Source organism: Dryobates pubescens, chromosome 12 (assembly GCF_014839835.1).
Source record: "Dryobates pubescens isolate bDryPub1 chromosome 12, bDryPub1.pri, whole genome shotgun sequence".
Lineage (NCBI taxonomy): Eukaryota > Metazoa > Chordata > Aves > Piciformes > Picidae > Dryobates > Dryobates pubescens.
This window is the reverse complement of record NC_071623.1, coordinates 12,868,064-12,883,920: the sequence shown is the minus strand read 5'-3', so window position 1 is coordinate 12,883,920 and position 15,857 is coordinate 12,868,064. Positions and strand designations below refer to the sequence as shown.

The window sequence follows — 15,857 nt, the reverse complement described above, 5'->3', positions numbered from 1 at the left end:
TGGCATACTTTTCATTATTTTCTCAGGATTTTGTAGTGCTATAGCAAAGTCACTGTCATTTATGTACAGCAGAAAGTCAAGGAATGCATTGTGTGGCACTGAGAGATGGTTTTAAAACAGTAAGCAGCAAACCTGAGACAATTGTGATACAATCTAATTAACTCATGGGGGGCTTTAAGCTTATATTAAATATTTTTACTACATATCTAGAATGTGTGCTTGATATGCTGATTGACAACTTTCACTGTAGATGCTTGCTTTTGTAGCATCCTCCCAGATGGATAGTTGTTCCAACTTTTAGATGGCTGTCGTGATGATAATTATTGAGGACTCTGAAAAAGTCTCCTATCACAGTGTTCAAGTTAACAGCTTCAATAGAATGGGCTGTTTCAGGAACAAAAGTGAAGCAATTGCTCTGGCAATACTGTAATCTCCTGGTAGGTGTTTGATAGCAGTGAAGAGACCTAATGTTCTCTAGGAAGGTATTATAAAACCTGAATCACTGTAGTTATATAAAGAAGGAGCCATGATGGAAGACAGATTCTCTTTTTCCCTTTAACAAATTCCAGCATAACAAGAGATCTCACCATATATTTAAAATACAAAATGTAATGCTTGCATGTAGTGACTAAGCTCCGTGGTGTAATTACTGCCAACAACTGCTCTGTAAGTTCTGTATTGCTTTGTATCATCTTTCATTTGCTTAGGAGATCTTGGTGGTGGAGGTTTTGTTACAGAACAGTCAGCCAACCAGCACTTGGCATACAGTATCTGGAATTTAACAGCAATTACCTAAGAAACTTGTATATTATAGATGTAATTTAATGCTTGAGTAACTCAGATTATTTAGATGAATGATAAAACTATAAAATATTGCAATATAGGTTAGAGTTTCAATTGGGATACAAAGCATCATCTGATAGACCTTCCCTGAAATAATGACCAGCCCTTTGGAGTTGGTTTTTTTAGTAAACAATTAGTAGCACAATCCCATAGACAATCAGTTCTGGTAAGTAAGGAGAGGTAGAATCGTTTTTAACCCTTCGCACAGATACTTTCTGTCTTCCTTTCTTACGCTGGATAGTAGCTCATAGCACTGCTGCTTTGAGAGTGGCAGAGGAAACAGATGAGTTTCTGAGAAAGCTTCTAGAAAAGGACTCTGCAGCAGTGTTTTTTTCTCCCTCTGCAACTTACAGGACAGAGTGGTTGTACAGCATCATTTACAAAGAGCTGTACATCTCTGGGGGGCTAGCAGGGGGCACAGTGATGAAAAAAAAAATACTTGCCACAGGCTCCAAAAAAGTATCTTTTTAAGGACTCTTGCATTTATATACTAAATTGAATGAGAAATTTCAGTGATCCACAGAGCAACTTTAGTAAACACCACAAAACCATGAGGTCACAGGCCAAACAGTGAACTTGTGATGGTTCGCTGCTGTGATCTCAAAGAGCAAAAACTCAGGTGACTCATGCCAGGGGGTTCACTTCAATCAGCAGCAAAACTTCATTGTTTACCCATAGGAGGTAGAGAAAAGTGAAAGGAGAAAGGGAAAGGTAGAGTGAAGAGGGGAAAGCAGAAGAGGTCCATACCTCCCAATAATGCAAGGGTCCAAGATGTCTCTCTGGTCCAGGTACAGTCTTGCTGGTCCTTCTTGATCTTTATAGGGAAAACTTTCCTTCAAAGTCTTCTTGTTACTCCTTCAAAATTTCATCAGAACTCTTCAGGTAACACACTCGCTCACACACACATACATAGCACACAGGAAAACTCCAACTTCCTGTTGCTAGGGAGAAATCTTTTATCATCAACTTCACACCTGTTGATGTCTGAACTCCACCTCTCTTGTGTCCCCCACAAGTAGGGCTTCCATGCATGCTCACGAAGGAGTGACCAAAGTGTGGTCTGGGCCCAAGGAGGCGTGTCCAATGTGTGGTCTGCCTTGGAGATGGGTAGCTTCAGGCCAGGACATGTGGGTTTGTATTATAATGATATTATAATGAGTAGAGTTCACTAAAGTTCATGGTTCCCTTAGCAATGCCAGGACATCAGTGTCTCTTCACTGCAGTTCTATTTGTCCATTCCAAAGTGATAATGGCACACAGCAGGGTCATCCGTCACACTTGGTGGGTACGGACCCTTAGTACCATCTAGGTCTCTCCCATGGAACCTGCACCTGGAAAACCACAGAGACCACATTCCAGTGCACAAGCTCAGTCACTTCATCAGGAACTTATTATGGAGTAGGCTGTTGCAGAACTCGTGCTGTTAGCCTGACTTCCAGTCCTTCTCCTTGGGGCAAGGGGGTCCTGGTTCCTGATGACAATGATGAGACAGATGAGCCTCTTAGGACTGTGGTGGTTTTTGGCTTCAGCCCACCACAGAGTGCTCCTTACAGATGCAGGGGAGTGAATCCTTGAGCAGCCTTGGCAGGGGCCTGAAGCTGATGAGATGAATTTTAGCTGTGTCACATGGGTTTGGTATGGGGATAGAGAGGTATGGTGTGGGGAGGTAGAATTTGAAGCCTGGATTTTGGCCTGGTTTGGCAGAGGTGGGGAAACTTTGGCACAAGGAGGTTCTTGGATTACCGTGGTCTGTGGATTTCTTTGTATGATGCATGTAGTTTATGAATAGCACTTCCATTTAAACTTCCAATAATCTGTATATATATCCAGCCCTGTGTGGAGTTTTTTCATTAATTATTTTGAGAAGAGTTAGAGAGCCTATCTTGTTCCTTAAACTCAGACATTACCCATAACTACATTTGATGTAGTTTCTTCAGGAATGATTGAGAGTTACAAATAGGACATAGCTGCTATACTGTTCACAAACAAAAGCTCTAAGAGTCTGTATAAATGTGTAATGCACTCTCTTTTAATATATTTAAAATTGACACACACATGATCCCAATGAGAAATCCCAGTATTTCTTTCAATAAATAATGAAAGACACTGAGAATACAGAAAACCAATTTTGTTCTATGAGGAAAACTTATATATGTTTGGGTTTTTTTTTAATTGCCTGCACCTAAGACAGCTGTGACACATCAGCAATCCAATCCTGTATTTTCAGCTTTAAAAATTCAATAGGGACATATTAGAATAGAATAAATGAGGTTGAAAGAGACCTTCAAGATCATCTTGTCCAACCTACCATCCAACACCACCTAATCAACTAAACCATGCAACCAAGCACCCTACCAAGTCTCATCCTGAACACCTCCAGTGATGGTGACTCCACCACCTTCCCAGGCAGCCCATTCCAATGGGCAATCACTCTCCCTGTGTAGAACTTCCTCCTAACCTCCAGCCTAAACCTCCCCTGGCACAGCTTGAGACTGTGTCCTCTTGTTCTGGTACTGGTTGCCTGGGAGAAGAGACCAACCTCTGCCTGTCTACAACCTCCCTTAAGGTCTCCTCTTTTCCAGGCTAAGCAACCCCAGCTCCCTCAGTCTCTCCTCATAGGGCTTGTGTTCCAAGCCCCTCACCAACTTTGTTGCCCTTCTCTGGACATGCTCCAGCAAGTCAACATCCTTCATAAACTGAGGGGCCCATATTGTGAAATGGCTTCTTATAATGGCATTAAGATTGATTAGAGTAAAATCAGCAGATTTCACTTGTTAAATGTGAAAACTCTGCCATGGTTCAACGGTTGTAAATGACCACTTTTGGGGGTTTGTTGTAAAGGCAGGTGTAATTCAACACCAGCTGAAATAATTGGCAGTGTTTTCACTGAGATAATTTGCTTTGGTACAAGCCTCTAATGTTTGTGTTTACATTAGTGTTTGCTTTAATACCAAATGCATTATTGAATGACAATGGTTTACAGAGTGGCCAAAAAAAGAATAGATAGAATTTTATCCTTTGAAATCAAAATCATAGAAACTCATTTGGCATCCAGCTCAAATTATTGGTCCATTATTTTATGATGATGTCTGCAACTGAAATGAAGAATAAAAGTTATGGAGGTGATGCTTTGCTTGAGAAAACTAGTCCTTTCTATATTTGTTCCACTGAAAATATCATCTTAATAGATTTTGAATCAGTTCTGTTTTGGGATTAGGACATCTGTATTAATACAGAAGTGGGGGTTTTGAGACTATTTACTACTGTATAATCCAATACAGAATGTTATTGATGACTGGATTTATTTATTCACACTGAAATATTGATATCTAGCTACAGCAGAATAGTACTCTCTTTGTTTTCAAGTGAAAATACTTCAGTAGCCACATGAAATGTGGATAGATACTTATGAATGCTTTGTTCCCTTGGAAATGCTTTGTAAATTGCATTACTTCTGAATGCTTAGTCAAGATGGTGGATCTCCTGTTCATTCTATCTACTTATTTCTTAAACATGTAGCCTTCTTTCAGTAGTATAATCCATTTACTTGTTAGTGATTGTTTTAATAATGTATTGCATCCAATATGCAGTAGAATTTTACTCATCTTTCCACCCCATCCTCTCATTCCCATCACGTGTTTATCACAAACAGGGTGTTTGTTATATTGAGGAAACTTCTCAGATAAACCCAAACTACACTTCAGAAAAACACATTCAGTCAGCACCTGCTTTCACAAAAGCAAACTGTATCCATCAAGTGGTACCTGCAAAATCCAAGGTTCCACTAGATTGTGGAAACAAAGCTAGATTAATGAGAACAAAAATGGTAGACCGGTGAGATGAGAAGAAACATGAAGTTAGGCTTTAAAATGACTGCATATGCAGACTTAGTAATCTTCACCTACTTTTCATATCTTGAACACCTTTGTGAATATTTTCCTTATCTCATCTATGCACATTTCCTTGTGTGTAGGTATTGCACTAAAAACATTGCTTGGTCACACAAGATTAATTTTAATGCTGTCTGAAGAATAGCAAGCAGCCCATTGTTTTTTTGTACCCTCCCTAATTGCAAAGGAAAAAACAAAACAAAAGTTTATGGTTTCTACTTGGAAAAATATTTCTATTTTACTGTCATGACTGGTACATTTCATTAGAATTACCATGAGCCAGAAATAGGTATGCTGCTCGAAAATGCTTTCGTTCGGTTCTTGGCACACGCACCCCACTCTTTCACCCTCTCTCACACATTGCTGTGCATGTTGCAGGCCTGCAGTCCTACGCCAATCTCTTTGTTACTACCTCTGCAAAATTCTGCTGTTACTCTAAGTAAGTAATAAGAATACTTTATTTTAGTATCTCCCACACACTGGCAGCTGCAAAGAAAAATATTTTCCCTGTGAGGGTGATGGAGCACTGGAACAGGCTGCCAGGGGGGTTGTGGAGTCTCCTTCTCTGGAGATATTCAAAACCTGGATGCATTCCTGTGTGATCTGGTATAGGTGATCCTGCTTTGAAAGGGTTGGACTAGATGATCTTTTGAGGTCCCTTCCAACCTCTAATGTTTTGTGATTCTGTGCTTAACTAAGATTCATTTTTTGGAGTCTGAATGAAGACTAGTTGAAAAATATCAATAAAGACACACATGAGGCAGAGCTTCCAAATAGTTATGATCATCCTTCCTAATACAACACCTGACATGTCACACATGTAGCCAGAGGCTGCATCTAACCATGTCACCTCGAGTGCTTTTCACAGGAAAAGTCAGCTTACCAATTTACAAATGTAATGCCCCTGGGTAGAACAGGAACAAGACAGAAATCTTTACATTTTGTGGTGTTAAAACCCCTAGCTCCTGCTTTGGTTTTACAATGTGTACACAACGAAAGTGATGTTATAGTTAGTGAAGCAGTAAATTATTATTAATATAAAGTATTATAATAAATTATTAGTATTAATATTTATTATATTAAAGTATTATTATTATAATAAATTCCCTGACAGTCATTTGTCATGCAAAGCTTCTTCATAGTTTTTGATAGTCCTTTAATTCTGAAACAGCCTTCCCAAAGCTATAGAGTGGTAACTGGAGATGAGCCTTTTCTGATGTCCAGAGTTGAGAAATTAGAGTGATCAATTAAAACAGAGTTGGTTTCGGTATGAAACATAATCAGTTTTGATTAAAAATTGAATTTTTTCTTATTTTTTTTTCCTACTGTCATTTTTCTTGGTGAAAATGGTCCAGATCATACCAACTACCATGAATAGTTTTACAGAATTTGACAGCTGCTTAGCATTAATAAGTTTAAAGATCTTCATTACCAATAACTGAAATGTCTTGTGTTCTCCAACAGATGTTAACTACAAATTGCATGCAGTAATTAGGTTATGATTAACTATTTTTGGAAGCACATTGCAACATTTTCAGACCATATCCCTTATTTGCTTAATTGCATGCTTTACAGATTAAGACATTTTGTTATTCCTTTTTTTTTTTTTTTATTGTTAAAAAACCCACCGCCCACACTTGATCAAAAGCACAATGCATTGGTTTTGGTGTATGCTTTGCAAAGTGCTGAATTTTGTGAAGAAATAAATTTCTCAAGAATAATTTACTCCTTCACCAGTCTGAAGAGAGGTGTAAACGTTTAGGCTATTTTGAGCCTTAACGTAATAAAGGATTATATTTTTGGATTTGCTGGATATTTTAGAACTTCTGCAGAAAGACCTTTATAAATTTTAAGGTTTTCCTTAACTGAAGACATAAAGTGCTATTCTTTTTTAGTTTACTAATCTGAAAATTACCTAATGAGAGCACTGATGAGCACAGACTGCTATTCTAGAATAAAATGATAGGAGCAATTATAAATATGTCTATTAAATGCAAGCTCAATTTCCACTATTCCTGACTGGTAGGATTTCATAGTACAACTATTATTTAAATTCAAATGAATATTTACTCATAGTTCATAGTTTGAGTAAGGGCAGGGCTCATATTGTCTGATAGTGATATCAGACTATTATGACAGGAGTTATGGACCATGCAGGTAGGAAGACAGCTTTGCTTTCTCTGGTTTACATGGCCTTTGCCCTTGTATTTGCTAATTAATTTGTGCTTGATTCATCAGTGTTTTCAAAGCTCTACACATCACTGAAATTTATGAAGTATGTTAGCATCCACTACCCCTACATTAAACAGATGCCTTTGTGAAAGCATTTAGATTGTCTTAGCACTGTCCTTCATGGCTTAGAAGTGACAGGGTAAACACTGACTCCACAGTTTTACCTAAAGCAGTAATCAAAATGAGGAATTAAATTTTAATCATTTCAAACCACATAATTGTTGATTTGTAATTATACAATAAATCTACAGACAGTGAAAATAATAACGTCTCAAAATCAGGTGCTGTTCTGGGAATTTCATCTCCAGCTATCTCTGTACTATAGAAGATGAGAATGAGAATTATTTACTTATCCTCATGACTAGCTAAGATCTGAGATCATCTCAACGATCTGAACATCACTGAAAACACTGCTTATTTTTCCTTGAGACACCATCTTTAGATATATTTTTCAAACAACCCCCCTGCCCCCCGGATTTATCAGCACTACAGGCTCTGTGAAAGGTTCTTGGGCCTGTCCTGGCTCCAGTGTTCTTTAACATCTTTGTCAGTAGCATGGAAAGTGGAATTGAGTCTATCCTCAGCACGTTTGCTGATGACACCAAGCTGTGTGGCACAGCGCAATCACTTGAGGGAGGTCTTGACAGGCTTGAGAAGTGGGCCTGTGCAAACTGCATGAGGTTTAATGAGTCAAAGTGCAAGTTCCTGCATCTGGGTTGGGCCAGCCTCAGGCACAAATACAGGCTGGGTGCAGAGTGGGTTGAGAGTAGAATAAAATAGAATAAACCAGGTTAGAAAAGACCTTTGAGATCATCAAGTCCAACTTATCACCTAACACCATCTAATCAACTAAACCACGGCACCAAGTGCCTCATCCAGTCTCCTCTTAAACACCTTCAGTGATGGTGACTCCACCACCTCCTTGGGCAGCACATTCCAATGGCAAATCACTCTTTCTGTGAAGAACTTCTTCCTACCATCCAGCCTAAACCTCTCCTGGTGCAGCTTGAGACTGTGCTCTCTTGTTCTGTTGGTGGTTGCCCAGGAGAAAAGACCAACCCACACTTGGCTACAACCTCCCCTCAGGACTCCAAGGGGACCCTATAGCTGCTTTCTAATACTTGAAGGGCACCTACAGGAAGGTTGGAGAGAGCCTTTTCACAAGGGTGTCTGGTGACAGGATTAGGGGGGTTGGTTTCAAGCTGAGGGAGAGTAGGTTTAGACTGGATCTTAGGAAGAAATTCTTCAGTATGAGGGAGGTGTGACTCTGGAATAGGCTGCCCAGGGAGGCTGTGGATGCCACCTCCTTGGGGGTGTTTAAAGCCAGATTGGATGAGACCTTGGTCAACCTAGTTGACAAGCTTCCCTGCCTGTGGCAGGGGGGTTGAAGTAGATGATGTGTGAGGTCCCTTCTAACATAAGCCATTCTATAATTCTATGTTTGTGTGTACATAAGTTTTTAATTGCTAGCTGTTGCACTGTTAGCTTCATTAGAGTCCCTGCTGGTTTATCAGATTATGGCAGTACAATTTAATTTGCCAGATTTTCTGTTTTCTTTATTTGGATTTAGCTTCCACTCTGAGGAACGTTTTTAGTCCAGTAACTGACTTGATTATTTTGTTTTAAATTGCCAGGCTTTGCAGAGGGGAGGGCGAGGGAAGGGAAGGGCAAGAGGAGGATTTAGGTCTGTCTGCATATTTTCATGCACGTCTGTGTGTGTGTACTTATATATACATGCTGCACTCAACACACAGACAAAATAGAGCTGCCTGTAGTCCCTTGTGCTGATGCTGTAAAGAAGCATGCAGGTTTTGGGGTTTTTTTAAAGCTTTTTCATTAGTTTTTCTCCATTTTTTTTTCATGAAAATTACTATGTCACAAGATTGATGCAACAAGATCTTTTATCTGGCTTGGCAATTATCTTGTGTGCACAATTATAGATCAGTTTTGTGACAGTTTAATTTTTAAACTGTTTGGTCTCCTTGTCAGGATTGAAGCTATGGCTTCTTTTCCTCTGTGTTTTCTGTGTTTTTGAGGTGTCATTTACAGTCTTTGGAAAAAACCCTACTGTTGCATCATACCCTGCTAAGATCCAATTTCCACAGGAATAAATTCCTTATTTTCTTTTGTCTTCTCTGCATGCATCCTGTTCCATCTCCCTTAGCATTTCATCATTTCATCTGTAGTCTAAGTCACACTTTCCAGTGCCTTACAGAGTGCTTATTAGGAGTCATTTCTAACTCCTTGCTGGAAAACAGACTGAACATGGGAGATGAAGTGTTGTCTTAAAATGTTCCTAAGTCTAGTGTATAGAGCAGTGATGTTCAAAATGAAGACCTGTGTTCAGGACTCTATTTCCAGGCACAGGTTTTGCATATTCACCTCAGACAATTTTGATGAGTTCTCTATTCTGCTACTCTGTTTAAGAGGCATCACTTCTTTTTAATCCTGTGATGGCTCTTTGTGTTCTTTGTGTGTAGTAAGTATGCTCTAGGCATTCACAGATGAGCAGTCCTTGTGGGAAATGCAGATGTAAAAATTCAACATTTAGGTGGCACACAGATGGCAACTCGGGATATAGCAGGATTAGTGCTTATGGCCCAGGGCTATAAACTCAGCTGCACAGCTTAGACACCATGAAAAGAGACTGTCAGCGTAAGTTTGATGTCACAAGGCTTGAAACATAGTTTCAAGCATTCAGTAGTTTTGTCTACCTTGCTGTCACCTAAAGGAAAAGCTGTCTCATGTTCAGTAGGCTGAACATGAGCCAGCAGTGTGCCCAGGTGGCCAAGAAGGTCAGTGGCATCCTGGCCTGCATCAGGAATAGTGTGGCCACCAGGAGCAGGGAGGTCATTGTGCCCCTGTACTCAGCACTGGTTAGGCCACACCTTGAGTCCTGTGTCCAGTTCTGGGCCCCTCAGTTTAGGAAAGATGTTGAGTTGCTGGAACGTGTCCAGAGAAGGGCAACAAAGCTGGGGAGGGGTCTGGAGCACAGCCATATGAGGAGAGGCTGAGGGTTGTTTAGCCTGGAGAAGAGGAGGCTCAGGGGAGACTTTATTGCGCTCTACAACTACCTGAAGGTAGTCTCTTCCAGGCAACCAGCACCAGAACAAGAGGATACAGTCTCAAGCTGCACCAGAGGAGGTTTAGGCTGGAGGTTAGGAAGAAATTCTTCACAGAAAGTGATTGGCCATTGGAATGTGTTGCCCACGGACATGGTGGAGTCACCATCACTGGAGGTGTTTAAGAGGAGACTGAGTGAGGCATTTGGTGCCATAGTTTAGTTGATTAGATAGTGTTGGGTGATAGGTTGGACTTGATAATCTCAAAGGTCTTTTCCAACCTGGTTAATTCTGTATTCTAGGCTAGACCTGCTGATGCACTGATGGTATGTAGCAGTCCAATGACTCTGCTAAATATCAGGTTGCCTTGCCTTGCCTTCTCCCTGCCCCTTGCACTATTTATTTCTACAAACTTATACCATGGCCTGTGTTCATGAAAACATTCAGAATTTAGGAAAACCTTTTGTGAGAACATTCTCCAAAGGAGAGCTATTTTTAAACAAGAAGCCACAGACCACAGAATAGCACTTGCCCAGAAAGTGTGGGACATTTCCCTAGAGATATGAATTGTCATAAAATATTAAATTTCACCTCTTTGTGAGTACTTTCTTTGAACAGCAGTGATATTTCTAGTGTGGCAATCCATGAATAATCAGATTTTAACAGCTTTTATTTGGCATGCTCTTAGTGTTTCATTCTTCAGGTTTTATCAACTGAGAATGTGTTTCCTCTAAGCATGCATGATACTTGTCCTGCTGTTGTGGATTGGTTTTTGACCATGCCACTGTAATTGTAGTTTGAATTTCTTTTATTGCCCTTCTGTCCAGATAGTGATATAAAGTTGTCCTCAACAGCACATATAAAGACTAGAGGGAGAATGCCTGACTGGAAAACACAAATGTGTTCTTTTCATGCTCAGAAAGGCTGTGGCAAGGAGGCACAGGCTTCAGTTTGGGATTGACCTAAGATTGTTTTGTAGTCCTCAGCCATTGTCTTTACCAGGTGTTTTGTTTGGGTACAACAGTACTGCCATGAAACTAGCAATTAGACAAGACCTGCAGTTCTTTGGTCTAAGAGATATATAATTATATTGTTAGAGGAACCAGATTATTATTATTATTACTATTACTACTACTACAATATCTTAAAGTATTTAGTTTATGGGATATGAAAAATGTAGAAGACGATAAAAAGTTGTTATTTTCTGTATATTCATTTCAAGACTTTCAGAACTCTCAATCTAGTAACACTCCACCAGATTGCAAATTAAGTCCTAGTCATAAAACTTAATAAAATGAGCAGCTTGTCAGTTTTATTTGGTTAGAGATTGGAAAAGTGAGGGACTTTTAACAGGAAAAGTGGATTTTCACTCTGATGGGAAATTTATTTCAGGGATCTGGACAAGCTAGAGAAATGGATCCAGGTGAACCCCATGAGGTTCAACAAGGCCAAGTGCATGCTCCTGCACCTGGGTCAGGACAATCTCCATTATCAATACAGGCTAGGGGTTGATGTGATAAGAGAGCAGCCCTGCAGAAAAGGACTTGGGGGTACTGGTAGATAAAAAGCCAGACATGAGGCAACAGGGTGCACTTGCAGCCCAGAAGGCCAATTGCATCCTGGGCTGCATTAAATGAAGTGTGGCCAGCAGGAAAAGAGAGGTGATTCTGCTCTGCTCTGGTGAGACCCCAGTACTGTGTTCACCTCTAGGGCCCACAACATGGACCTGATGGAGAGAGTCCTGTGGAAGGCCACAAAGGTGATCAGAAGGCTGGAGCACCTCTCCTGTGAGGATTTGGGGTTGTTAAGCTTGGAGAAGAATAGACTTGGTGGAGACCCTATAGTGACTTTCCAGTACCTGAAGGGGGCCTGCAGGAAAGATGAAGAAGGACTAATTGTCAAGGCATGTGATGACAGACAAGGGGTAATTGTTTGAAATAGAGAAGCATAATATCATTATGACTAAACAGTTCCTGCTCCACCACCACCATTTTCTTACCCATCTCAGAGCCAGGGGCAAGACCCTCACCAGCCAAGATACCACACAGAGGAGCTCAGCCCCAGTAAGGAGGCTCAGCCAGCACCCGTGGATGATATTGGAGTAGTCATCAATCATTGCCCTACCTAGCCGGGGGGCCACCAGGCCCCCCGGCCTTTGTTGTCACCACCACCATCACCCAGTGCACACCATGGGCACTCACCGGTGATGAGAGGAGGATCCTCCAGCCCAGAAGGGCTCACTTGGAGCTTCTGCCTTTCCTGGGGGGGATTAAAAAGGGGAGTGGGTGGGGAGGGCCAAGAGGCCACACCTGGGGTGGGAGGAGACTCCAACAAAGCCCAGGTGCTCTGGGGTTTGAGGGGGAAAAGGTGGGGAAATGGGGCAGGTGAGGGACTGTTAGGGTGTCAGGTAGTGATAGGACTAGGGGGAATGGAAAAAAAAATAGAAATGGGTAGATTCAGATTGGATGATGGGAAGGAATTCTTCACCATGAGGGTGGTGAGACACTGGAACAGGTTGCCCAGGGAGGTGGTAGAACCCTCATCCCTGGGAGTTTCTAAGGCCAGGCTAGATGTGGCTCTGGGCAACCTGATCTAGTGTGAGGTGTCCCTGCCCATGGCAGAGGGGTTGGAACTGGATGCTCCTTGAGGTCCCCTCCAACCCCAGCAATTCCATGATTCTAAAACAATTTTGCAGTTTAGGCTGGATGTTAGGAAGAAATTCTTCACAGAAAGAGAGATTGGCCATTGGAATAGGCTGCCCAGGGAGGTGGTGGAGTCACCATCCCTGGAAGTGTTTAAAATAAGACTGGATGAGGCACTTCGTGCCGTGGTTTAGTTGATTAGATGGTGTTGGGTGATAGGTTGGACTTGATGATCTTGAAGGTCTTTTCCAACCAGGTTAATTCTGTGAAAGATTCTATGAAAGGGTAGATCTAGATTTAATCTTAGAAAGGTGTTCTTTACTATGAGGCTGGTGGAACACTGAAACAGGTTGCCCAGGGAGGTGATAAGAGCCCCATCCCTAGAGACATTCAAGGTGAGGACTGATGGGGTTCTGAGCAACCTGATCTAGTTGGGGGTGCCCCTGCATACTGCAGGGGGCTTGGACTGGATGACCTCCAGAGATCCCTTACAATCCAGTGCATTCTATGATTCTATATACATTCCATGTGCTGCCAAGTTCCACACACTGGCTTAGGTGTTAAATTGTAAATCAACTGTATTAAGATACTATAAAAGGCACAACAGCCTCTTGTCCTTTTCCATAGGTACCCAGAGGCATTCACTGCACACTTCCTGGCAGGAAGCGATCCTGAATTCCATGTGCTGCCTCAAGCTGGAGAACTTCTTCCAGCAGGCACTGTGGGAACCCATATAATGGTGGGATTCAAACCAAGAATGTATGGCAAGAAGCACAGAGCAACACTAATAATTGAGGTAAGCCTTTCTGAATGCAATACACAATATGTCTTCAGGAGTGGAAGGGAAAAAAGAATCCTGTACACATACAACAAAAGGCATAATTGAACCACACAGATGCATGCCCTGTGATTATGTTAGTAATCTTCATGAGATTAAAGAAGACTGTACAAGAATTAATCTTACCCCTTTGCCATTATCAAAAGAGACAGATACTTATCTTGGTACATTTAGCCCAACTCCATGGTTAGCATGACAGAATGACTTTTCAGAGAAAATCAAAATAATCATCTTAAGAACTGGTGAAGAATATGGAAGTAATTGAATATGTGAAGCCTAGGTTCTTATTTTTACTTGTATTAAACCACCTAAGACCAAAGGCACTAGAAGCTAAATTGCAGGAGGCAGAATTTCAGAACACAAAGCCAGGAAGGGCAGCCTGCTCTCTGCAGGGGGGTTGGACGAGATGACATTTGAGGGTCCATTCCAACCTGATGCAGGCTGTGAATAACTTCTTTTTAAAAAGCTTTAAATTAAACAAAAGGAATTTGTAGCCAAGTAGCTTCCTTAAGTTTGAAAATCAGGAAATATTTGAAGACATTAATTCTTTCAGTAGTAGAAATGTCCTTATTACTGCAGGAATTAATTTTCAAGACATTCTTTACAAGCAAACTGTTTGTCAAAAACGCAAATTAGCAGCAAACACCCCACACTCTCTACAGATCATGGTTTGCATGTTAAATCTATTCACTGCATGCTAGCCATGTTTTCAGGCTGCTACAGTAGGAGTGAAACAGCAATACTGATTTAAAAAAATAAGTGATCAAAGCAATCTTGATAAAAAGATGCATAGCAAATGCCTGTAGTGCTTTATCTCTCTGAGTGACAGCTTGTACAACAATGAACAGGAACAGGGAGGTGATCATCCCCCTGTACTCTGCACACCTCAAGTATTGTTTTCAGTTCTGGGCCCCTCCTACAGGAAGGACATTGTAGTGCTGAGCATGTCCAAAGAAGGGAAATGAGGCTTGTGAAGGAACTGGAGCACATGGCCTGCAAGGAGCATCTGAGGGAACTGGGGTTGTTCAGTCTGGAGGAGGCTGAGGGGAGACTTCATCACTCTTAATAACTACCTGAAGGGAGGTTGGAGCCAGGAGGGAGGCCAGGCTCTTCTTCTTGGTGACAAGCAACAGGATTAGAGGAAATGGTTACAAGCTGCACCAGGGCAGGTTCAGGCTGGAAGGATTATCAAACATTGGAATGGTCTGCTCAGGGCAGTGGTGGAATCACCAACCCTGGAGGTGTTTAAGCAGCGTGTAATCCTGGTGTTTGGGAATGTGGTTTAGTGTTGACCCTTCAGGGCTGGGTTGAGGGTTGGACTGGATGATCTTTTAGGTCTCTTCCAACCAGATGTATTCTGTGATTCTGTAATTTAGTGAGAAATCCAAATCCTGGTAAAACAAGAAAGCCCTTTAATCCCCTCTACTTGATTTATTTAATCTTTTTAGATAAACAACAGGTAATCCTTATCGCTCTTCCATTTGAAAAAGAAAATTACTGAATTTATTCTGTGTTCTTCTGTGTTTGCATAATGCGATATGATACATCTACAGAGCTCAGAAACTGCTAATGTAGTTCTCAAACTGAACTGCTTTTAGGCATGACACAAGTAAATGGACTAGCCATGTTTGGCTTTGGCTCAAGTTCCACCACTATCAAAGAGATTGATCATGATAAATGTGTCTGAAAAGGAATAAACATGATGGTTGGGCTCTTCTCAGTGGTGCTCAGTGATAGCACAAGGGGCAGTGGGTACAGACACAGGAGGTTTCACTTGAACTTCAGGAAAAAAGTTCTTTGCTTTGAGGTTGATGAAGCACTAGAACAGGCTGCCCAGAGAGGTTGGGGAGTCTCTTTCTCTGGAGACTTCTAAAACCCGCTTGGATGTGTTCTTGTGCAACCTGAGGTAAGCGAACTTGCTTCAGCAGAAAGATTGGACTAGATGGTTTATGGAGGTTCTGTGATTCTGTCACAGGTTATTATTAGGTTTCCAAAAACTCAGTCAGTAGACCAAAATTTCCCTTTAGGAATTTAAAGTGCAGATGGGCTTTGAGTAATTGTATTTTTAACCTACATCTGCTCACACCTTGGTCTTTCTCTGGTCTAGACAGATGTCTCTTTACATCTCCACCTTTGGTACTGTGTGTGGGCATAGGAATTCACTCATACATATTACATACACATATCAGATCACATGTTCTTCTATACCTATGTGCTCAAAAATACATTGAGGTCTCTTAATATTCATATGCACAATTTGGACCAATATTACACCATCATAGCATGTTTTTGATATTTCTAGCATTCTTACTCTAATTGATGTATTGTTTCTGTAATGTTTTGATGAGGC

General features: G+C 41.2%; 1 protein-coding gene across 1 annotated transcript in view; it reads left to right on the top strand.

The window, feature by feature from the left end:
* The window catches only part of CFAP47 (cilia and flagella associated protein 47), a 275,659-nt gene that overhangs the window by 249,250 nt on the left and 10,552 nt on the right, over positions 1 to 15,857 (top strand). Inside the window, 1 exon segment of the mRNA XM_054165734.1 lies at positions 13,297 to 13,465. Within this exon segment, the coding sequence (XP_054021709.1) occupies positions 13,297 to 13,465 (169 nt within the window).